The following is a 24,631-nucleotide window of genomic DNA, read 5'->3' as shown; positions in this document are numbered from 1 at the left end:
CAAAACATCATCAGATCGTGTCATTCCTTTGCTGACAGTGCCCAGTGTCTTCCAGTCTTATTTAGAATACGTGTCAGATTTCTAAGAGAGGCCGCTGCTAGGTACTGCTGTCTGGGTGGCACATCCCTCCACCTGCCCTTCCCAGCACTCTCTTCTCCACCTAGCTGGCTCCTTTGTACCCACCTCAGGATCTTTTCACAATCTGCTCCCTCACCTGCAGTGTGCTTCCCTGATGATGCTAAGGAGGGTTGTACACCTCCCTCTTGTACCTCCAGCACTGCCCCCTCCCCCACCTTATTTTCCTCCAGGTCACCTTGTGACATGCGACCAGTTTGCCCATACAGCTGTCTGTTGCTAGTGTTCCTGCACTGGAGTGGGAACCTCATGGAGGCAAGAGTTTTGTCTTCTATGTTCACAAAACTCTCAGTCCAGCACCTAGCCTAGGCTTGGCATTTGGCAGGCGCTCCATAAATATTTTTTGAATGAATGAATGAATGAGTAGTCCTATAGGATTTCTGTTCAAGTTCCACTCCCAAATCACTTGGGAAAAAAAGAAACATATAAAATGAATGACAATAATAGTTGAATTAGAGTCAAAAAGTTGCATGCTTTGTAATAATCTATTGGTTGGTTTAGTTCTCCCACACAGTGAGATTCTGGGGTTTGGTTGAGGTGGTGGTGACAGTGGCTTGAGTGCTCTGATCACGGGTTAATGTTCATCAGTTCCTGAGAAGTCTTCACCCCCAACTAAATCTACCTCAGCTGTGCCGGAGGCCTCACCTCAGGGCAGCTGCCAGAGCTCAGCACCCAACCTTGACTTTTCAGCAGTCTTCACATTTAACTTTCCTTGGAACATATATTTGTTAGCTCCCTGCAGTCACTTGAATGATTCATGATTTTCCTTTGCAAGAGAAACTGACAGTGACTTTGAAAAAAATATTTAAAGTTGTATTTCGACAGAAATATTATCTAAGTGTTGACCTACATATAATACCTTCCCATAATTGGTGTCACCTGGACCTATGCTTCTCATATTAGTAAGAATATGGTAATATAAATAAAATGTGATGAAGCAAATAAATTCTGATAATGTAAAATAAAGGATTTATGGTAAAATAGCTGTGTCTAAGGAATGTGTATAGATTTATGTGTATTTTTGTAGACAGATTTTATATGTATGTGTTGTTTTTCAGGTTGTTTTAAATTTTAAATTACCTGTATTTGTTATTTAATTCCACATATAGTAAGTGTTTTGCATTTTTTTCAATTAATAGGTATGATTCTAAAAGGGTTTTTTTTTTTTTTTTTGGCAAAATGATTGGTCTTTTTAAAAAACTGATTGTTTCTAGGAAGATAATGGTAAGATGTCCATGAAATCTTAGTGGGGGCTGTAGATGCAGAGAGTGGGGACCTACTTCTGAGGTCTTTCCAGATGTTCCCCAGAGTCTTAGGAGTTTCTCCACCTGCAGTTGGGAGGACAGGAGTCTTCCAGGCTGCACTGCTGACCTTCAGAGCAGGGCAAATCCAGATTTTATTCACTTCACATATGAATAACCACATACAATTTCTAATCATTGGGTTTGTGGCTGTGAATTTTATAAAGCCTAAATTTTCTTTAATTTTTAATATTTTCATATTTATTTTTAATAGTATATATTTTAAGTGTACAACATGATGATTTGACAAACATATACAAAGTGAAATGATTACTACAACAAATGAACATACCTGTCCTCTCAGAGTTGTCTTTGTGTGTTGTGTGTGTTAAAAGTACCTAAAATCTACTTTCTTAGCAGATTTCCAATATGTACAATATTGGCAACTATAATTCTCATGCTGTATATTAATTCTCTAGATGTTTTCATTCTACCTAACTGTAACTTTACACCCTTTGACCACCACCTGCATTCCTCCCATGTTCATCCTGCATAACCACCATTCTATGCTTTGTTTCTATGGGTTTGACTCTTAAAAAGTTTAACTCTACATGTAAATGAGATCGTGCAGTAGTTTTCTTTCTGTGGCTGACTTACTTCACTTAACATACCTTCTGGGTTCATCCGTGTTGCTGCCAATGGCATAATTTCCTTCTTTTTATGGCTGAATAATATTTTATTGTATATAATGTCACATTTTCTTTATTTGTTCATCTCTTTATAAACATTTAGGCTGATTCTGTATCTTGGCTGTTACGAATAATGTAAACATCTCTTTGGGACATAATTTTATTTCCTTTGGATTTATACCCAGAAGTGGGATTTCTGGATCATATGGTAGTTCCATTTTTAATATTTGAGGAATTTTCATACTGTTTTCCATAATGGCTGTACTGATTTACATTTGCACCAGGGCACAAGGGTTCCCTTCCCTGCACACCCCACCAACACTTGTTATTTCTTGTCTTTTTGATAATAGCCATTCTAACAGGTATGAGATAATATCTCATTGTGGTTAATTTGCATTTTACTGGTGATTAGTGAAGTTGAGCACCTTTTCTTTTACCTGCTTGCCGTTGTTATGTCTTTTTGGGATAAGTGTTCAGGTTCTTTGATCATTTTTTACATTGAGTTATTTGTGTTTCTCCATTGAGTTGTGTGTCTTCTTAGGAATAGAGCTTCAGGAAGTTAGGAGCCAGGCCATGGAAAATTGCATGTTCTCTGCTATATGTTGAAGAACATGCTGTCTTGCCTGACTGGCTAACAGCAGAGCCAGGAGTAAAATCTGGGCTTCTGTATTTCCACAGCCAACGGCTCTTTCTACTACTCTGCAATGCACAGAAACGGCTGACATAATTGTTTGTGTTCTGTGTTTCCTGAGACGAATAAGAATAAACGGAAATCTTACAATGCATGTAATAGAAATAAGTATGTGTGTTTCTCACCTATATCATTGCTATGTTTTCCAGGAAATTGAAAAGATATGGTCCTCGCCCAATCAGCTAAATTGTGAAAGTCTTAGCAAGAATCTTTCTAACACCTTGGAAAACTTCAGGAGCAGCTTGGATAATGCCACTGAGCAGGACTGTGCGTGCCAGCTGAGGCTGGAGACCATACAGCAGCGCTTGCACATGTATGCTCTCATATTCTTTCATGCCCTCCCCAGAACTTCCATTCATACAGAAGATGTCTAACACTTTTAAAATGTGAATTTCAGATAGTAGTCTGCACAACATACTCTTAATGTACATATTAATATGTGTTCTCCAAACATCAAAGTTTTCCATCACAGTTTTTGAGTGGTAACATAGAACAGCAGTATTAATCAGAAGACTACCTTTATTGGCGATCAAGTTATTTGATATAAAAATGTAACTCTCTACGCTTGGTGGCAAATGCCTGTAATCCTATCCACTGGGAGGCTGAGGTGAGAGAACAGCTTGAGGCTAGGAATTTGAGACCAAGCTGGGCAACATGGCAAGACTCTGTCTCTAAAAAATAGAAGTAGCAAAAAACATTTAGTAGGATGCAGTGCTGTGCATTTGTGGTCGCAAACACATAGGAAGCTGAGGCAGGAGGATCGCTTGACCCCAGGAGTTCAAGGCTGCAGTGAGCAGTGATTGTGCTACTGCACTCCAGCCTGGCTGACAGGTAAAGGGCCTGTCTCATAAATAAATAAATAACAAACAAACAAACAAAATAAATAAAGCCCTGTGTGAGCAGGCAAATATTTTTCAAATTACCTTCATGTTTGATTAATTTGTCTCAGTGTTCTAAAAGTGCAAAGCGCCAGAAGGGGAAATGCGGAACTTTGAATTCTGCAAATGACTTTTTCCCTGAAAGGATGATGTTCCTCCTACCCTGGCTATCCTAATTTCTCATACATTCCATGATGTATCCTATCTATTCTTTTCACAGTTGTGAAAAGCCATTTATTAGGCGTCCTCATTCCCTTGGTTCATCTCGCTTGGCAGGAGCTGTGAGAAAGAAATATTGGAGTGTGGGCAGTATTAATGGATATTCACATACAGATGGTGTCGGGAGACACGTGTGTCTAATTGTTGGAGGAACTTTATGGAAATGCGATCTTGTTATCCAGCCCATCTCCTGGGAGCTGAAGCAGTGTTATTTATTCCAACATTGTTTCTGATGGTTTATCTTGCCTAATTTAGCTTTAATTTTCTGCCATTTTAGGTTGGCCAAAAGCCTGGAGGAAACTTGGTCATCAGGGAATCCCATCATGACTTTTCTAAGCAATTTCACAGTAACTGAGAGTAAGTATGTGGTTTTCCAAGTTTGCTTGATTAAAAATTAAATTTAGTTTCTCATGCAAATATATTATTAAAATAAAACATACAACAGAAAATTTATGCTATATGTGATACATAATCATTTAGAACTTGGCTGGTCTGATGTATTTGGCACTTATAAAGGAAGTCCTGAAATCCTAGGGTACCATATTGAAGCAGGGGAACAAAGAGAAGCTTCTGTGGTCTGGATTTTGCTCTGGTCTTGCCTCCTTGGACAAGCAATTGATGTCTGTGTGTCTCTGTTTTTTGGCTGTTCAATCTATCAATTCATGAAGCTTCTCATAGCATCAACATGCCTGTCTGAAGAATTCTGGCAAATCCTTAAACGATCCCTCTCTTGTTAAAAAAATGAGATGAATAGATGCATATCTAGAAGTGAGTTTCCTATAACACTTGGTCACTGCTCTCTAAGAATAAGCTTTCTTTTCTTTTTCTTTTTTTTTCTTGAGATGGAGTCTTGCACTGTCACCCAGGCGGGAGTGCAGTGGTGTGATCTTGGCCTCCTGTTCAAGCAATTCTCCTTCCTCAACCTTCTGAGTAGCTGGGATTACAGGCACGTGCCACCACACCCAGCTAATTTTTTGTGTTTTTAGTAGAGATAGGGTTTCACCATGTTGGTCAGGCTGGTCTTGAACTACTGACCTCATGATCTGCCTGCCTCGGCCTCCCAAAGTGCTGGGATTACAGGCGTGAGCCACTGTACCTGGCCAAAAGAAGCTCTTTCTAAATAAATATTCTTAAAACACACAGGCCTTAGTGACAGTAGACCAGTAACCAGAAAATTTTATGGAACTTGACATTTTGGTTTACTGTAGTAGAAATTATTTAAGTTACTCCCGGGGGCTTAAGATGTGACTTTATTTAGTGATTTGTGGGCTGAATGGAGTGAAAGAAACTATCTTAGGTTGTAATGTCAAATTTTGTTTTAGCAGTTAGTAATTATTTAAACATTTATTATAAAATTTTCTTATTTTCCTTACTTTGCAGACGTAAAAGTAAAAGATCTGATGAAGAACATCACCAGCTTGACTGCAGAGCTTCGCTCTTCCATCCCCATCTCCGATGAGACTATCCATAGCATTCTAGAAGCAAATGTTTCCCACTCCAAGGTGCGGTGTTGCTTCTTGTCTGTTTTGCTCATGCAAAGGAGCCTTACTTAGCCTGAAGTTACTGACATCGTGTTGTCCTTTCTTCCTCTTCCCTTCCTCTCCTTTGTCTAGTGAAGTGGGTTGCTGCACGAATGATGTAACTGGAGGCAGAAAGGAAATAAGAGAACAAGCAAAGAAGGTGTCATTGTCCCATGCCAAAATCTTAGGGTTTTAAATTCCATAATATTTTCTTTATGTGGGGTTAGAAATAACAAAGTTGGCAATTATTTATTCTGGTGATTTCCAGCCCTGATGTATGATACGTGGGTGTGTGTGTGGGGGGGTGTTTCTGCTTGGTTCAGTAGGTGTTGCAAAATTCTCAAAATACCCAAAACCAAAAACAGCTAAAAATATCTAAGAATCAACTATGACTTTCTCTGATTGGAGAGTGACTGGGCGCAGTCTGACTGTGTGCTACTGTAGTGACTCGCTGTGAAAACAAATGAGTAATGGCAGGCTCTATCATCTCCAAGCTGCAAAATGTGATAAAACAATTAGAGAGTTATTGCAACAAACCAAGGGATGCATAACACATACTGGCCGCGTGGAGTACGGTTTATCTCTGAAAAGGGGAACAGGGACGTTTCATGTTGTCTACAGCAGGTATCACCTGGATCCCTAGCAGGAGCTTTCCTGAGACAGCTTTCAGTACTTCTAGTTGGGGTTTTACCTTCCTGTACAGAGAACCTTCCAGAAGTAGTAACCGTGAAACTGACTCATAAGTGAATGTTGCAATTGACCATCAACTGGGCCCCAACACAGGTTTAATTTCATGTCAATTCTGGTTAATTGGGGGCTTATTGCAAACTTGACGGGTAGACTGATGAAGAATTAATAAATTAATCTAAATTTAAAAAGAGATTAGAAGCTGGAAATCCAAAATTCAAATGACAGTGTCACCAAGTTATTTATAATAAGGCACTTAGTATTTATCTTCAAGGAAAAATGTCAAATTCAGCTTATTAAACATGCACGAGCCAAAAAAAAAAAAAAAAAAACAAACAGGGGGCAGTGCTGAAATTTTCTTTCCCCACCTTGCATACTGCCTTATAGGAGAAACAGTGATTATTTTTGGTTTAAAATCCTTAGTTATTGAAATGTGTAACAGAGGACAGAAGCAGCGGCTGGAGTAATTTGAGTAGCTACCTGGGAATGCTTTAAGACCAGGGTCAGATTAGCTAACTTCAGAGGTCCCTTTCAAATTCAAAGTTTATTATTTTATTTATTTAAGTATTATACTTTAAGTTCTGGGGTACATGTGCAGAACATGCAGGATTGTTACATAGGTATACACGTGCCATGGTTCTCGGCAAATTCCAAGTTTTACGATACTTTTTGGGTTTGGGCTCATCTTTTTGATGACCGCTGCCTGATGAAGCAAGTGGCCACTAGGTGTCACTGCTGTTCTATCATGGGAGGGCTGTGCGCAGGGAAGGCTCCTGTGATAATGTGGTATTGCCTTGTGTAGATGGTTCTGTAGCCGTTTTTTTTGTATGTTCCTCTACCTCTTTGTCAGTATGAATCATTATGATCGCCTATACAGCTGGGCAGTTAAATAATTGGGAGGACTATTTAAAAAATTGCATTCTTGCATTTCAAGTAAGCAATGAGATTATTTGCTTTGATGGTTAAGTATCTAAATGTACATGTATCTGCAGATCCTAGGTAAGGAGTTTATGTTAGGTTAGGTTTGCAGTGATGGTCGGTGTTAAGAGACCAGAAAGTTCTATGACTCACGTAGGAGGTGACACTTTGGATACTTGTTTTTTTCCTAGATTGTCAGGTTTTCAGCAGTACCATATTATTTCTAGTAACCTTTTCTTATCTTTCTTCCTGGGCTTCTCTACCATAGCTTTAGTCAGTTTGCAGATAATCACATCAGATTCTTAGTCCAGGCTGTTGGTGGCCTGCAGGGAATACTTTCCAGTGGTGCTAAAGCCCTGGCAAAATTGCAGAAATCTTAGTTCATTCATTTCTTCATTTATTCACTTAGGATGTTCTGATGTTTTAGGCACAGTCCCAAATACTTGGGCTCAAAGCCAGTGCTCCAAAGGAGCCAATGATCTTGGGGGATGACACAGTAAATTTGCAGACAAACGATGGTCAGTGTTAAGAGACCCGAACATTCTATGATGCACACAGAACACAGCAATGAGGACAGGTGGTCCCTGGAAGCCTCCCTGAATTGGTGAAGATGGATGTCAGACTGGAATGATGATGAGCTTATGGAGACCTATGTGAGAGTCACAGAGCTGGGGACATTCCTATCAAAAGACTAGAGGCAGGAATGAGCAGAAGGAGGCAAAGGCAGCAGATGCGTGGATACCGTCTCATTTTTCTTTCCTGCCCTCTTCCCTGGCTGCAGAAAACCTGCTGTGAGCATCCACCTATGGGGAGTTTCTTTTTCTTGCAGAGCTCTATTCTCTAATATCAGCATCACCCAATTAAAACCACAAATCACAGGGGCTTGCTGGACCCTGGAGCCTGTCCTAGCCCAGCCTTCTGTCCTGAGCTTGGATCCTGTCCACCTGCACTGTGAAGCACCCATCCACTTCACGCTGTGTTCCTATGTTTTAGGTACACATTTAAATCAACAATGACTTCTTTCTTTGTGTTGGGCCAAATTATTATTCTTCTAAAATTAACAATGAGATCAAAGTGTCAGGACTCAAATATATTGAAAAAGCAATCAAAAAGTTTGTCTCTGAACCTTTATTTTCTGTGCTAAACAATTGGGCAGTGTTCAGAGGACCTTGATCTTTTGCTTGGAAGATGACTATTTTTTCACAATTCTCAGTGGATTTATTCTCCCTGCTCCACAAATCAAACAGGAAGGGAGAGGGCATGCCCAGAAAGTTCTGATCTTTTCTGGGAGGCTCCTTCAGATGGGAAGGTATTCTGAATTCTTTTCCCCCGTTTCTTTTGAGCGGAAATGATTGAGTTTGGTGAATCTGGTCAGATTTCCTTATCTCACTTGGGGCTGGCCCTGTGGCCTGGTTCTGTCTGTTGCTTCATTGACAGAGCTGCCAGGCACAATTTGTGGATTGGGAGAGTTTTCTCTCAGCAGTTTGGAAACATTACACATTCCATTTGTTTTAGTACATGAAGTTTGTTTCCTGAAAAGCTCCAACAGATGGTTCTTGGTGAAACTTATTTCAGAGCAGATACTAGTCAAAATCTGCTCATTCTGTTTTTTGTTTGTTTGTTGGTTTGAGTTTTTCTTTCTCTGAAGACAAAAAGAAATTAATGTGTGACTAGAGTTATGGGTTTCTGGGATCATGAGGAGCAGTCTGGCCCAAAGTTTCCTGGAAGACACTGTCTGTCATGTGCTGTGTCTCACCCTAGCAAGAGCCCTTCCTAGGCCCTAGGCTGCTCATCTGGCTCTGTCACCGCATCATGAGGCTGGGGCTTAAGGTCCTTGTAATCTGTGGTGCCTGGAATAAAGTGCATACACCCATCTACCACCGTCTCATTCTCTGGTGCTCTTAGAGTAGGACTTTTCTCTTCTTTGATTTGTTGTTCTACTAGAGTATTCTCAGTAAATGTGGTAGGTTCTCATTAAACATTCACCAAAATGAAGTGAAATTCCAGCTGCTCTCCTTCCATTAAGTCAGCTAGCGTTCCTTAGGTTTATGAAGCCACGTTACCTTATTTGCTCATTAGGAATTCTGAGAAATGAATGTTGTGCTAAGGGCATTTGTGTCTCATTTAACCATGCCCTCCCAGGGCATTTCTCTTCTTTCACAGATGAATGTGGTGCTGTGAAAGTCACAGCTGGGAGAGGGCCTGAAATCAAACCTAGGTCTTTGAACTCAAACTGTGTTATTATTCCATCACATGATGTTATTGCTTCAATTTATTATAAATTAACAGTTCTAAGTAAATTACTGCTTGCAGATGGGTTTCCTCTTCTCCTACTTGCACTTACGTAAATATTTTTAAAGCTTAAATCCTCAATTGGCATTGATCTCTGTAAAAATACTTCTTGCTAGTTTTGGTCATATATATATATATATATATATATTTTTTTTTAATTTTACTTTCGGCTTAGGGGTGCATGTGCAGGTTTGTTATATAGGTAAACTCATGTTAGGGGGTAGTTTGTAGTACAGATGATTTCATCACCCAGGTACTAAGCCTAGTATCCAAGAGTTATTTTTTCTGATCCTCTCCCTCCTCCCACTCTCCACCCTCAAGTAGGCCCCAGTGTGCTTTGTTCCCCTCTTTGTATTCATGTGTTCTCATTATTTAGCTCCAACTTATGAGTGAGAACATACGGTGTTTGGTTTCTGTTCCTGCATTAGTTTGCTGAGGATGATGGCCTCCAGCTCCAACCATGTCCCTCCCAAGGACATGATCTTGTTCTTTGTATGGCTGCATAGTATACCATGGTGTACATGTACCATATTTTCTTTATCCAGTCTGCCCTTGATGGGCATTTAGGTTGATTTCATATCTTTACCATTGTGAACAGTGCTGCAATAAACATACATGCGTATAGGTATCTTTATGGTAGAATGATTTATATTCCTTTGGGTATATATCTTGTAATGGGATTGGTGGGTTAAATGGTAGTTCTCTTTTTAGTTCTTTAAGGATTTGCCACACTGATGGTTTCCACAATGGTTGAACTAATTTACATTCTCAGTAGGAATGTGTAAATATTCCCTTTTCTCGGCAACCTTGCCAGAATTGGTCGCTTTTTTGACTTTTTAATAATAGTCATTATAATTGGTGTGAGATGGCCTCTCACTGTGGTTTAGATTTGCATGTCTCTAATGATCAGTAGTATTGAGACTTTTTTCATGTGCTTGTTGGCTGGGTGTATGTTTTCCTTTGAAAAGTGTCTGTTCATGTCCTTTGCCCACTTTTTAATGGGGTTATTCGTTTTTTTCTTGTAATTTTTTAAAAAGCTACTTATAGATACTGGATATTAGACCTTTGTCAGATGCATAGTTTGCAAAATCTCCCATTGCGTAGATTGTTTATTGATAGTTTCTTGTGCTGCACGTAAGCTTTTTTGCTTAAGTAGGTCCCATTTTTCAGTTTTTCCTTTTCTCTAGATTGCTTCTGGCATCTTCATCATGAAATCTTTGCCCATTTCTATGTTCAGAATAGTGTTACCTAGGTTGTCTTCCAGAGTTTTATAGTTTTGGATTTTACATTTAAATCTTTAGCCCATCTTGAGTTGATTTTTGTATAGCATAAGGAAGGAGTCCAGTTTCAATCTTCTGCACATTGCTAGCCAGTTATCCCAGCACCATTATTTATTGACTAGGGAATGCTTTCCCCATTGCTTGTTTTTGTCAGGGTTGTTAAAGATCAGATAGTTACAGGTTTATGGCCTTATTTCTGGGCTCTCTATTTTCCATTAGTTCCATTGGTCTATGTGTCTGTTGTTGTACAAGTACCATGCTGTTTTGGTTAATTAGATATCTTGCAAGGTGTTTTTTAATATCAAATTCTGATACTTTAATTTGCAGAATATCATCTGTTTCTCTCAATTTCATCAGTCACCAAAAGATGAGAGTATCTTTTATATTTTCGTCCAAGTCGTTAGTGCAGAAAGATTACCATGACATGGGAGGATATCACCTACCACCTATTTATTTGTTTGGGCTCTTAAATCAGTTGCAACATGTCTGTTTGGGGTGTCTTGGTAACGTATTAGCCTAATAATTTCACCGTTAAAAGAAAATGACTTTATATTGACATGGCTCATTGATCATGACTGTATCGACATGACATGGTTTCCAGCAATTTTCTTTCTCTTCAAGGGCTTACACATAATCTTTTGGATAATCCATGATCGGAATTCTTCCAGAATTGACTTTATCATCTGTTAGTAATTTCTAAAGTCTACTTTAAAAAATAAAACCTAGTTTTTGTTTCTATCATGACTCCTTAAAAACTGTAGATAGAAGAACTAGCATCCTTTCTGAAAGCATGAAGAGGAAGCAGGGAGAGAGGTAACTGGAAATGGAGACAAAGAAGGTGGTGGAGAGGGTGGCAGGACAGCAGCTGTGGCCTCACTGAAGAACCGCAGCCAGGCTGAATGGTAGATTTCTTTGAGAAATCTCCACACAGCTTTCCACGGTGGCTGAACTCATTTACATTCCCACCAACAGTGTATAAATGTCCCCTTTTTCTGCAATCTCACAAACATCTTTTATTTTTTGACTTTTTAGTAATAGCCTTTCTGACTAGTGTGAGATGGAATCTCCTTATGCTTTTGACTTGCATTTCTCTAATGGTCAGCGGGGGAACAGTAGACATTAGACGGGGACTACTGGGGGGAGGAAGAAGGGGGAAAAAGGGTAGAAAAACTACCTATTGGGCGCTATGCTCACTACCTGGGTGATGTGATGGTTCATATACCAAACCTCAGCAACACATAATTTACCCATGTAACAAACCTACATGTACCCCTTAAACCTAAAATAAATTTTGAGAAAACGAGGAACTCAGCCAGCGGATGCCTGCCTCACTGAACAAGGACACCACTGGCACTGCCCTGGAGGCTGGCTGCCAGGATGCATATCCACAGACCTCTTAGGCATGTTGTTTTGCCCCTGCAGTGTGAAGATGGCTCTCTTTAGGAACATGAAAACAAAGAAGGAATTAATTAGTTCTCTTATTTTAAGTGTTATCATCATTTTAAATCAATAAACCCATCTAATTCTTATTTATCTTTTCCTTTAAATATTCTATAAGTCAAAACTGGGCTTCTGCTGATAGTGACAGATAGGCTTCCTAGTAGTAATGTCATTTTTGAGCACCTACATACACCACCCCTGAGCTGAATGCTTGACATCTCGCTTAATTCTCCTAACAACTCTTTGGAGCCCTTTGTCTTTTATTGCCGTCGCCGGTTGTATAGACAAAGAAACTGAAGTATATAGCTGTTAAGTAGCTTTCAGGAAGTCACACGGTACGAGCTGGAGTCAGGATCCGCTCTCTTGCCACATTGTGGCTTCAGTCCTTCTGGGCAGGTTCTCACAGCTCTCTCCTGCCCTCCGACGCTCATCTCTTGTACTTGCCTCTTTATCCTGTGAGCAGCTCGAGCTCAAATGGGTCCCCAACAGCAGAGAGCCACACTGCTCCACTCTGAAGTGCACAGGGTCTATTTTTAAATACTTGCCCTCCTTTCACTGTCTTGTCTTACAAATCCTATGGCGGAATCTCTCTCCTCGACACCTCCAGTTCCCTGAGTAACTGTCAGTGTTTCCTTTCTGGTCACAACTGGGCTGAGGGCAGCCCTTCCTCCCATGCTTTGCTGCCCCTCTGAGCCTACAGTGAGCAGCTGGGCAACATAGAGGCCATCTCTGGTGCTCTCCTCTGAATGTGATTAGGGTTTCGGCAGATGTCCAGTAAACAAAGCTCTTGCTAAAAATGCAAAAGCCTCTCCTAAGGATCATTCTCATTTTTAAACCACATATATACCCACATAATTATCTAAGTGGCCAAGTGTGTATGAGCCAGGCTTACAGCTAGGAGAGGCGTCGGCCCTGGCTCCTCAGCCCCCTTGCAGCTTTCCAAGCCAAACACGAAAACACAGGAAAATCAGCAGGAGCTTGGCATTCTGTTTCTGATAATTTGCAGCATTAGCCTATGCAAAGCCTGAGTTAAAAGCTGCCTGTTTAGCTTTGAATAGCAATCACACAAGATGTTTCCAATCAAGTACAACTCAGTGTTACCTTTGCTTTTTAATCTTCCTCCCCTCCTACCTAGTCTCAAACAGGAATGATGAACACAATGCAATTTGTAAAAAATAAATAGTAATATTTGAAAAACCACAGGAAAGGAGAGGCAGCAAATGTGCTGCTGGGGCGGTTGTTTCTGTGCGTTGTGTCTGCGGAGCTTCCATGCGACAGGGTGTGGGATCCTCTCTATTTGGTAAAAGATGTAAAAAATTTCGGGACAAATATTTTTGTCCCAGGACTAAACTCTAAAAAAAGTATTAGTTGTGATCTTGCATGGGGACCACAGTATGACACCCTAGAAAATAATTAAGACAAATGGTCTACAGTAAATGCAGAACATTGAATCAGCTTAGGCTGATGCTCATGAAAAGCCAGGGTGGCTCCCCTGAGTTGGGGGTTTGGATGATGCCCCTTTTCAGAGAGGGTTTCATGCACAAGTCTATTTTATGGGACTGATCAAAGAGAGACTGCTCTTGTGAAAGCAAAGTGTAGATGCCCATATTCTGCTCCCAGCCTCCTCCTGAGAGCTTCCCCTTTGTCCAGAGACAGCATGTTTGAAAGCAGTGGCATTAAGGAAAATTTCACCAAGGTATGTCTGCACAATGCAAGTCCTATGTGAAAAAAAAGGTCTTTTTGGTAAATTAGTGATGAAAACACTTAATATTCTTTCTTAAAGACTCAAAATGCACACTGGCATACTAAAGCATCATAGCCATTGGTGATGATTAATTTTGTGTGTCAACTTGGTTAGGCTGCAGTACTCAGATATTTGTTCAAACATTATTCTAAATGTCCCTGTGAAGATATTTTTTGGTTGACATTAACAGTTAAAGCAATAGACTTTGAGTAAAGAAGATGACTCGCCATAATGTGAGTCGGCCTTAACCAATCAGTTGAAGGCCTTAAGAGAAAAAAGTAACCGGGTTCCCCAAGCAGGAGTAATTTCTGTCTCCAGACAGCCTGCAGACTTGAGCTATAATGTCGGCTCCTTCCTGGGTCCCCGGCCTGCTGGCCCCACAGATTTTGGGCTTGCCAGCCCCTACGTTTACATGAACCAGTTCCTTAAAATAAATCTCTCACCATATATATATAGGCTTCATTTCACTTAATGACTAGGATTCATTCTGAGAAATGCATCATTAGGCAATTTCATCATTATGTAAACTTCATAGAGTGCTTACACAAACCTAGGTGGTGTAGACTATGACACACCTAGGCTATATGATATGGCCTATTGCTCCTAGGCTACAAACCTGCACAGCAGGTTACTCTACCGAATACTGCAGGCAATTGTAACACTGTGGTAAGTATTACCATAGAAAACACAAGAACATATTTTACTATAGCTTTTCTACACATAGAAAACATACCGTAAACATATGGTATAAAAGATTAAATAGTATGCCTGTATGGGATACTTGGCCGGAATAAAGCTACAGGACTGGAAGTTGCTCTGTGTAAGTCAGTGAGTGAGTGGCAAGTGAATGTGAAGGCCTAGGACATGTCTGTACAGCACCGTAGACCTAATAAACACTAAATTTATTTTTAAAAATGTCTGTCTTCAATCCTGGATTAATCTTAGCTTACCGTAACTTTTTTACTTTATAAACTTTAATTTTTTTTTGTTTTCTTAGGCAGAGTCTTGCTCTGTCACCCAGGCTGGAGTACAGTGGCGCGATCTTGGCTCACTGCAACCTCCAGCTCCCTGATTCAAGCAGTTACTCTCCCTCAGCCTTCCAAGTAGCTGGGATTACGGGCACATGGCCCCACGCCCAGCTAATTTTTTTTTTTTTTTTTTTTTTTTTGTATTTTTAGTAGAGACGGGGTTTCACCATGTTAGCCAGACTGGTCTTGAATTCCTGACCTCAGGCAATCTGCCTGCCTCTGCCTCCCAAAGTGCTGGGATTACAGGCGTGAGCCACTGTGCCCAGCCTAAACTTAAAAATTTTTAAAAACTTTTGGACTCTTCAGTGATAACACTTATATTAAAACACAAATACACCGCACAGCTGTACAGTTGTTTGCCTTTAGGTCTTTATACACTCTTTTCTATTTTAAAATTTTTTTACTTTTAACTTTGAAAACTGTTTTGTTAAAAATTAAGACAGAAACACACAGTCTAGCCTAGGCCTATGTGAGGTCAGGATCATGAATATCACCGTCTTCCACCTCCACAGTTTGTCCCACGGGGAGGTCTTCAGGGGCAGCGAAATGCATGGAGCTGTCTTCTGTGCTAACAGTGCCTTCCGGATACTTTCTGAGGGACTTGCCTGAGGCTATTTTATAGTTAACTTTTTCTTAATAATTAGAAAGAGTATACTCTAAAATAATGATAAAAATATAGTAAGTATGTAAACCAGTAATATAGTCATTTACTATCTTTATCAGTATTATGTACTGTAGATAATTGTATGTGTGATACTTTTACTATGAATGGCAGTGCAGCAGGTTTGTTTATGCCAGCACTGCCACAAACACTTGTGCCAGGCTACGTAATATGCCAGACTACAACATGACCATGACTCATTTCACTAGAAGATAGGAATTTTTTCATCTCCATTATAATCTTATGGGACCACCACTGTATATGGTTTGTCATCATGTACCAGATAGGGACATTTGGTCAACAATGGACTGCATATATGATGGTGGTCCAATAAGATTATATACTACTGTATTTTTACTGTACCTTTTCTATGTTTAGATATGTTCAGACACACAAATACTTAACCACTGTGCGACAATTGCCTACAGGATTCAGTGCAGTGACATGCTGTACAGGTTTGTAGCCTAGGAGCAGCAGGCCATGCCCTATAACCTACGTGTGTAGTATGATCTAGGATTGTGTGAGTGCGCTCTATGATGTTCACAAAATTAAAAAATTACCCAGTGGCACATTTCCCAAATGTATCCTTGTCATTATGAGACACATGACTGCACACACACACACACACACACACACACACACTCACACTCTGTCTCTCTCTCACTGTCTCTCTCTCTATTGGCTCTGTTTCTCTGGAGAACCCTGACTACTACACCATCATCTATCTCTCTCTCTCTCTCTTTTTTTTTAAAGACAGTTTCTTGCTCTGTCATCCAGGCTGGAGTGCAGTGGCATGATCTTGACTCACTGCAACCTCCACCTCCTGGGTTCAGGTGATTCTTCTGCCTCAGCCTCCTGAGTAGCTGGGACTACAGGTGTATGCCACCATGCCCAGCTAATTTTTGTATTTTTAGTAGAGACAGGGTTACACTATGTTGGTCAGGCTGGTCTCAATCTCCTCACCTTGTGATCCGCCCCCCTCAGCCTCCCAAAGGGCTGGGATTACAGGTGTGAGCGACCGTGCCCGGTCATTACCATGTTACTATTATCTATCTCTTAATGTATTTTGGGGACATTTTATGGCATATGAAAGCATCTGATGAGTTCTCCATGCTTTACTCAGTGCATATGGCTCCTATTCACATGGGTTCATGCACTTCAGCCTTACTTGGCCTGAATGTTTCACAATAATACCCATCAGGAGTGAAAACATGGAGCAGGAAGTATGGCTTGTGTTTTATTTTATGGTAATAAACTAGAGACTCATTCAAGTTGTCCTAAATCCCTCCTTCTAGATTTACTTGCTTTAAAAAAATATATACCAAGCTTGGTAATCCTGTTTTCAATCTAGAAAGGGAGGAGGCAAAAAATATCAGCTTCACACTGATGATAGTGAAAAGTGGAAGCTGATAAACTGAAAGCCAAGGGTAAGACTTAATATCAGACAAACAAGACACAGATGCTAAGTATCAGGGTGGCATCGGAGGGTGGGGGCTGGGTGGGCATTCAGAGTGAGCCCCTCAGAGAGCAGAGGGACGGAGTTTCAGAAGGGTGATCCCAAGACCTCAAGCAAAGGCAAGTTTTACAAGAAGCCACAGAACGATGTGCACATTTCAGAAACATTTCCATCAAAACATTGAGAATCGAACCACAGGTTGGGCTTCCTGCATCTGCAGATCAATCCCCGGAGTGGGGAAATCTACTCGGGTGACTCCCTGCTGTTGAAGCTCTGATCTGAGGTGCTGAAGCACATGACGTTGTAGGTATGCTCACTTCTGATCTCTGTGCTTTGAAACAGGTTCTCTTCAGTGCCCTCACTGTAGCTCTGTCTGGAAAGTGTGATCAGGAAGTCCTTCGTCTCCTGCTGACATTTCCCGAGGGGCAGAAATCTTGGATCGTGACGAAAGAACTCTGTGGCCTGCCGGGGTCAAAAGTATACCCCCTGATCGTATTGATGAGCCGAAACCTGGATGTTCGGGCTTTCGTTTACAAGGTATAGGGAATGTGCCGGCTGGGGCGGGCCTCTGCACGACTGCTGCTGTGGCTGTGGATAAGTAGGTCCTGGTGGCAGCAATGGGAGACCAGCACATGGCCACTCTGCAGCGGACTCCACCAGCCTCTGGTGTCACCTGTTTGCTGACTCCAGGGTGGGGTTCAAGAGAACTTTGATGTAATAAAGGTATGTTCAGGAGACTCTTCAGGGATTCTTTGGAGACAGGTGTCAGGACATTGGCACAGAGTTGGTGGTAGTCTCCATGCTCATTGTGGAAGGACCCACTTGCAAAAACACACCACCTCTTCTTAGTGCCAGATGTTTTCTCCTCTGTGAGGGGCATCTCCCTGGAGCATGTTTGGAGAGGGATTGTGCATGATCTACTCCTGAGCGGCCCAAGTCAGGTGCTGCTCCCTGCACTGTGGCCCTATCAGTCAGCAGGAAGCATCCAGCTCTGCCAGGGCCTACCCTGGAGAGAACGTGGAGGGGTGGGCAACTCAGGAAGCCCAATGCCCTGTGGGTGCCAGCTCTGTACTTGCCCTGTGATCCTCTGACAAGCAGCAGTGTGAGGGCAGGGAGGGGCTGGAGGAGGTAAAGATGGTGCTGTCTGCAGGAGAGAGTGGAGAGTGAGAAGTGAGGAGGAGGAGCTGGGACAAGCCTAGGCCCAGGACTTTCTAGAAGGCCCCAGAACTGGTGTAGGAGCCACCCAACTCCCAACCATAGCTCCCTCCCCTCAAGCTGCTCCTTCCAGAAGCTCCTCCTCCTTCTGGCCTCCACCGTTTGAATCTTTACTTAAGTTTCCAGAAGCTTCCCCTTCTGCCGTTAGGTGTTGATCTTGCATCTTGCTCCAAGTACCATTGTTTTCCCTTGAGGGAAGTATTTCACAAGCTCTGGGTTCATTAGAGGGGCTGCAGGGTTTGCGGTATGGCAAGGTGGCTGTGAAGTCTGGGAGAACAGATTTAGAGTCGGGAAAGGGTAGGTTTGCCATTTCAACCACCCATGGTTTCCTTACTTTCTGTTATTCCAAGAGTCCAAGGGGTAAATGTTGGAAGGTACACACACACACACACACACACACACACACACACACACACACACACTGTCTCGTGTGCGCTCTCTCTCTCTCTCCAAGAACAAATAGTTATTCAGAATGATTACATTTTAAACCCATAAGGATAAACATTTCTTGTGTCCCCATAATTTGCAAGCCCACCTCTATCTTGGTGGAACTCATATTTCTTGCCAACACACGTTAGCCCTGCATTTGCTCATCACAGCCTCTCTTCCAACTGTACAATTTGCCTTGTGGGGAACAGAGCTCCCACTGGCTGATACTCTAGTGGCCACTTTGTTATGTGCATAAAGGCACCCCCAATTTGAAATGAGTGCTTTTAGAGGCCCGCATAATTATTGCAACAAGAGCTATCATCTATACCAAGATTCCTTTGGAGGATAAGATAGTGGGTTGGATTTAGCCTCCCAGACACAAAGAAAATGACATCATCATAAATAACAATAGCTCTTATTTATCAGGTACCTTCTATATGTAGGGATGTATGAAAGTTAATTAAATACAAGATATTGCTCAGGATGTTAGGGCAGTCCCACCTCCGCATGAGGGTCACATGCAGCAGCATCTCACTCCCAAGTCCATGTACTTTCTGATTCACTCAGCTGACGATGAATTTCTGAAACCTTCAGCAAAGCACAATTTGCTGTATTAATTCGGCACATTAGTCTGGTCTGTTGGCGTTACACTGGATCCCTGTCACTCCCTACCATAAGTCAGGGGTTGGTCACTGTGTGCCATTTTTATTAAAGGGCAGCTGTAATTAGAAAGGTGAGTAGATAAAGTGACAAAATCTACACACCATTTCTCCTGCTTGAGCTGTCTCTAAGTATGAACGGAGAACTCCATCTTTATTAGTAGAGTGCCTCTGCAAAGGATGGAGCTGTGATCTCGGAGCCCTGGAAGTCATCTGCAGAGCTAGCAGCTAGAACACTAATGATTAAAAATAAGAAGTAGCGACAACTGGGTTCCTCCGCCCGAACTGGAAAATGGAAAAATTCAGTGTGCAAATGACAGACGGTGGAGATTTGCTATGATTTTCCCTGCCCTGTGCAAAGAGCTGGCATTTCCTCCTTTATCCATTCATCCAACAAATATTTATTGAGCAGTTAATACTTGCTGTTGCTGCTGTATTCCCAGTAGCTACATAAATGATCAAGACAGAAAAAAAAAAAAAAAAAAAAAAAAAACCCTGCCTCCAGTCTAGAACTGTGAATATGAAAAAAAAAAAAAAAAGCATGTATAACACAGAGCATGTCAGGTGGTGATAGCATAAGTAAGTTTCAAAGGGGCGCTGATACTTTTAAAGAATCCAGGTTAACTTCACATCCCTGAACCTTTCTGACTGTGAGACTTCTGGAAGCCTTTTAATCTCTTACAGCCCAAATTTTCTCATCCACAAAATGAACCTTATAATGCACATCCCCAAAGTATTAGGAGAACTGAGGACGTGTGAATGTTACGGATACCGTAAAGCAGTAGATAAATGTAAATTGCTTCACATATAAGCGCTGCTTATATTTTGAGCCGCTTCTTAAATTTCCACCTTGATCACCTCAAAGACACAAAGAAATATTTGGCACATGATTTGAATTTTAATGATGGATCACATTTGTTTCTGGTTTACCTGTTAACAATGCTGGTGCAATTTAGTGTGCTCCCAAAACACCTGAGCTGTATATCCTCTAATGACGAGAACTTTCATATAGTACAGCAAAGGTGTCTCTGAAGCTCAAGAGAGAATAAAATCGAATAAGTTTCACAGCTCAAAAGATGCTTGTGAGGGTAAAAAGACAGTGTTGCTTATTTCATGTTGCTTTGTTTTGTTTTTGCTTGTCCTTTAAGACTCTGATGCCTTCTGAAGCAAATGAATTGCTCAACTCCTTGTTGGATGTAGTTTCCAGCCTAAGCTCCTTACTTGCCAAAGCCCAGCACATCTTTGAGGATCTTCCTGACTTTCTTCGCACCTTTAAAATCACTGCCTTGCTAGAAATGCTGGACCTTCAGCAGGTGTGTGTTTCATCTTTGTCCCTAGGGAAGTATTCAAATTTGCCCCTTCTTTGTATTTGCTCCTTTTTGCTTTTATCTTCTCACCTCTAAAATTTGCACTAGACAACCAGATACAGCAAGGGAAGTACCTTTTCATATCTCTGGAAGCAACAACATAACATAGAGTAAGGCCTGGCATCTCCCTGTAAACTGCATGAAACTGACTTTTTGATCCACATTCCACCAGTGTGGAGATTGGGATAGTACATGCATTATCTATAAAGTAAGAAATTACTAACTGAATTATTGCACAGATGAGAATTTCAAGGGCCTGTTTAACTTAATTCAGAGAGCAGATTGCTTTCAAAAACCTTAAAACATTTATTTACATATAAATAATTGACTTACAAATTACAGATCACTTACTACAAATGCAAACACAAACTTGAATTAGTTTAGTGGCTTGATATTAGTTTTTGCTTGAACTGCCTTTGCCTGGGATGAAACTGACTGGGCATGAATGAGGAGGAGTGTGGAATTTTTAGGGTTGGAGGTGCAGGATGAGGAGTCAGATAACAATGTTCCCAGAACTGCCTTGGAGACAGAATGTAAGCCCGTCACGTGATAGATAATTTGTATAATTATAAAATATCTGGATATCTTGGTAGCATAGACACACATTAAGACTAGTAATTAGTCTGAATTAGTGATATTTTATGGATTAATAATTTATTACTGGACAAATAGGAGTTGTGTGTGTGTGTGTGTGTGTGTGTGTATGTGTGTGTGTGTGTAGGTATGTATGACATTTCCCTCTTCTACCAGGTGTGTTGGCCAGAAAAATTACTGTAATGTTTCAAATGGTAGCCCAAGGACAGAAAACTCTAAAACAGACGTTCCATTCTTTTGACTTGTTGAATATCTTGCACATTCAGTGGAGGAAGGAAGAAGACTTTCAAATGTGGGTGAAGGAATGGAATTGTTTTAAGTCACTATGTAACTGCAATCTAGTTTTCTTATTTTCTCAGGTTTCACAAAATGTCCAGGCCAGAAGCTCAGCCTTTGGTTCTTTCCAGTCTGTGATGAAGATGGTTTGCAAGGACGAAGCATCGTTCCTTAGCAATTCTAACATGTTCATTAATTTGCCCAGAGTTAACGAACTCTTGGAAGATGACAAAGAAAAATTCAACATTCCTGAAGAATCAAGTAAGACAGTAGTAATATATATATTTGTGTGTTTAGATTCCTTTGTATCTCGATCATTGGCCCGACTTTATACTAAGTATTCTGCCTGTGTATAAGGTTGCTATATACTGGCATAGAATCTTCTGCTTCCACCTCCCCAAATTCTGGCATGGCAGCTGACTTTGAATGGTCCTAGTGCCCTTGAGCACAGACGAATCCTCCCACCTGGGTCACTAAGGACCTGTGTCACCAAAGAAAAGTCTAAAACACCTGAACCCCAGCCCCATTGGTTTCTCAGGCTAACCAGTATCGGTGAGGGTCCAGGCATACAGACCATGAGCACGGCTTTGGTCCATACTAATGGCTTTATTATATAACAAACAGAACTTGTCTGTGGCTACCTTCAAATCTGCTCTCTATGAAACTCAGGTACAAATGAATATGCCATGATAGGTACAAATGAATGCAAATTAATACATAATTTTTTGGCCCCATTTCAAGTGAAAACATTTTTATTAGAAAGGCAGAATAAACATGCTGGTGAGGTTTTGGAGTTTAGACAGTTCAGCTTCACTAGTTGTACATTTTTGGTCATGTTGTTTTATGTGTCTGCATCATGTTAGTTTCATTTATAATGTAGAAACACTAGCACCTGGCTCATAAGCTTGTTGTGAGATGCAATATGGCACCTTAGAACAAGGGTATAAATGTATCCTAGTGTATTTGTCTTCAATGCTGCATAACAAATCATTGCACACTTAATGGCTTAAGACAACACACATTTATTATCTCATAGTTTCTGTATGTCGGAATTTCTGATTTAAAATTTTTAGTTTTATACATATCATGACTACACATTTTTCTGCAATAAAATTGCTCCCATTCATATTAAGCTTGCAATGTAAAGAGTAAGTTATTAAATTTCAGTAAGAACAACTTCCATAATTAATAGTTTTAAAATTTATTGTGTAGTCATATTCTTAATTTATACTTTAGGGGGAAGTATTTCTATTGATTCTGTTGTGCTTGTCAAATAATTTTTTTCCTTTCAAATGGGGAATTTGGGAAAATGAAATTAACATTTAAAGTAATCACAACAATCATACCTTGAGTATTTATGAACCATAGTACCAAATCTAAGATAATATGTTCATTTTATCCTTATGAAGCTAAGATAATATTTTCATTTTAAATGTTCTCTTTATGGATAAAGACATAATTATACTGAAGTACTCCTCACTAGCATAAAACCTTCCAGAAATAGAAATTCCATCTGACCCAGCAATCCGATTACTAGATATATACCCAAAGGATTATAAATTGTTCTATTATAAAGACACATGCACACATATGTTTATTGCAGCACTGTTTACAATAACAAAGACCTGGAACCAACCCAAACGCCCATCAATGATAGCCTGGACACATAAAATGTGGCACATATACACCATGGAATACTGTGCAGCCATAAAAAATGATGAGTTCATATCCTTTGTAGGGACATGGATGAATCTGGAAACCATCATTCTCAGCAAACTGACACAAGAACAGAAAACAGAACACCACGTGTTCTCACTCATAGGCAGGAGTTCAACAGTGAGAACACATAGGCACCAAGAGGGGAACATCACACACTGGGGTCTGTTGGGGGGTGGGGGGCTAGGGAAGGGACAGTGGGGGGTGGGGAGGTTGGGGAGGGATAACACTGGGAGAAATGCTTGTTGTAGGTGATGGGCAGATGGAGACAGCAAACCACCATGGCATGTGTGTACCTACGCAACAATCCTGCAAAATCTGCACATGTATCTCAGAGCTTAAAGTACAATTCAAAAAAAAGAAAAAAAAGAAAAAGAAAAACTTTATAAGATTTAGCACCTACTTATTAAGGTGATGAAATCGCTACCCTCATCAGATAACTATTGATTTAAACAATTAAGTTGAGTAAATCTTTAATTGAAATCAAGTAGCATCACAAGAACAATGAGAGCCACCAAGAGGGATTAAGTATTTCAGTGAAAATAAGGCAGTTTAAGATGTCAAAAGTAGTAAGTTTGACAGTTCTGCATGGGTTCATCAAATGCGATTCATTAGTAACTTGGAAAGCTGACTTCGTAAGAGAAGCTCGGTTCTGGTGTCAATATTGTAACTGTTGAAATGAGAATTTTCTTGATGAAAAACCAGATTTATTCTTCTTGTCATTTTCATTTTCAAGTGTCCATGTCATTATTTAATACTCTTATTGATTATTGATTCCTTACTTTGAAAATGTGAGTCATACTTTCCTTCCCTTGAAGTCATTTAAGTGAACACAGTATAATGAAGTTTCTTATGAGATAAGAGCTGTTGAAAACTATAACAGGGAAAAAAATCTTGTTTTACTTCCTGTCTTAGTTTATTCGGTGTTGCTATACAGGAATACCAGATACTGGGTAATTTGTAAAGGAAAGAGATTTGTTTGGCTCACAGTTCTGCAGACTATACAAGAAGCATGGCAATAGTATCTGCTTCTAATAAAGCCTCAATTTCTGCTTCCACTCATGGCAGAAATTGAAGGGGAGCTCTGCCATGTGCAGAGATCATAGAATGAGAGAGAGAGGAAGCAAGGGGAGGGAGGAGGGAGGTACTAGGCTGGCTCGCTCCTTCCTTCCTTCCTTCCTTCCTTCCTTCCTTCCTTCCTTCCTTCCCTCCTTCCCTCCCTCTTTCTTTTCTTTCCTTTCTTTCCTTTCTTTCCTTCCCTTCCTTCCCTTCCTTCCCTTCCTTCCCTTCCTTCCCTTCCTTCCTTCCCTTCCCTTTCCTTCCCTTTCCTTCCCTTTCCTTCCTTCCTTCCTTCCTTCCTTCCTTCCTTCCTTCCTTCCTTCCTTCCTTCCTTTCTTTCTTTCCTTTCTTCTTTCTTTTTTCTTTCCTTTTTTCTTTCTTTCTTTCCCCTCCTTCCTTCCTTCCTTCCTTCCTTCCTTCCTTCCTTCCTTCCTTCC

At 40.7% G+C, this 24,631-nt stretch overlaps 1 protein-coding gene across 1 annotated transcript in view; it reads left to right on the top strand.

Annotated features, from left to right (window-relative positions):
- ABCA13 (ATP binding cassette subfamily A member 13) overlaps positions 1 to 24,631 on the top strand; it is a 424,450-nt gene that overhangs the window by 106,347 nt on the left and 293,472 nt on the right. Inside the window, 6 exon segments of the mRNA XM_032244250.1 lie at positions 2,906 to 3,069; positions 4,131 to 4,210; positions 5,234 to 5,355; positions 17,222 to 17,416; positions 20,331 to 20,495; positions 21,503 to 21,680. Of these exon segments, the coding sequence (XP_032100141.1) occupies positions 2,906 to 3,069; positions 4,131 to 4,210; positions 5,234 to 5,355; positions 17,222 to 17,416; positions 20,331 to 20,495; positions 21,503 to 21,680 (904 nt within the window).

The sequence above is a fragment of the Sapajus apella genome, unplaced genomic scaffold (genome assembly GCF_009761245.1).
Source record: "Sapajus apella isolate SASKATOON/1434 unplaced genomic scaffold, GSC_monkey_1.0 scaffold54, whole genome shotgun sequence".
NCBI classification, from domain to species: domain Eukaryota; kingdom Metazoa; phylum Chordata; class Mammalia; order Primates; family Cebidae; genus Sapajus; species Sapajus apella.
The sequence above is the reverse complement of the archived record's forward strand: the minus strand, read 5'-3'. Positions and strand labels throughout refer to the sequence as shown.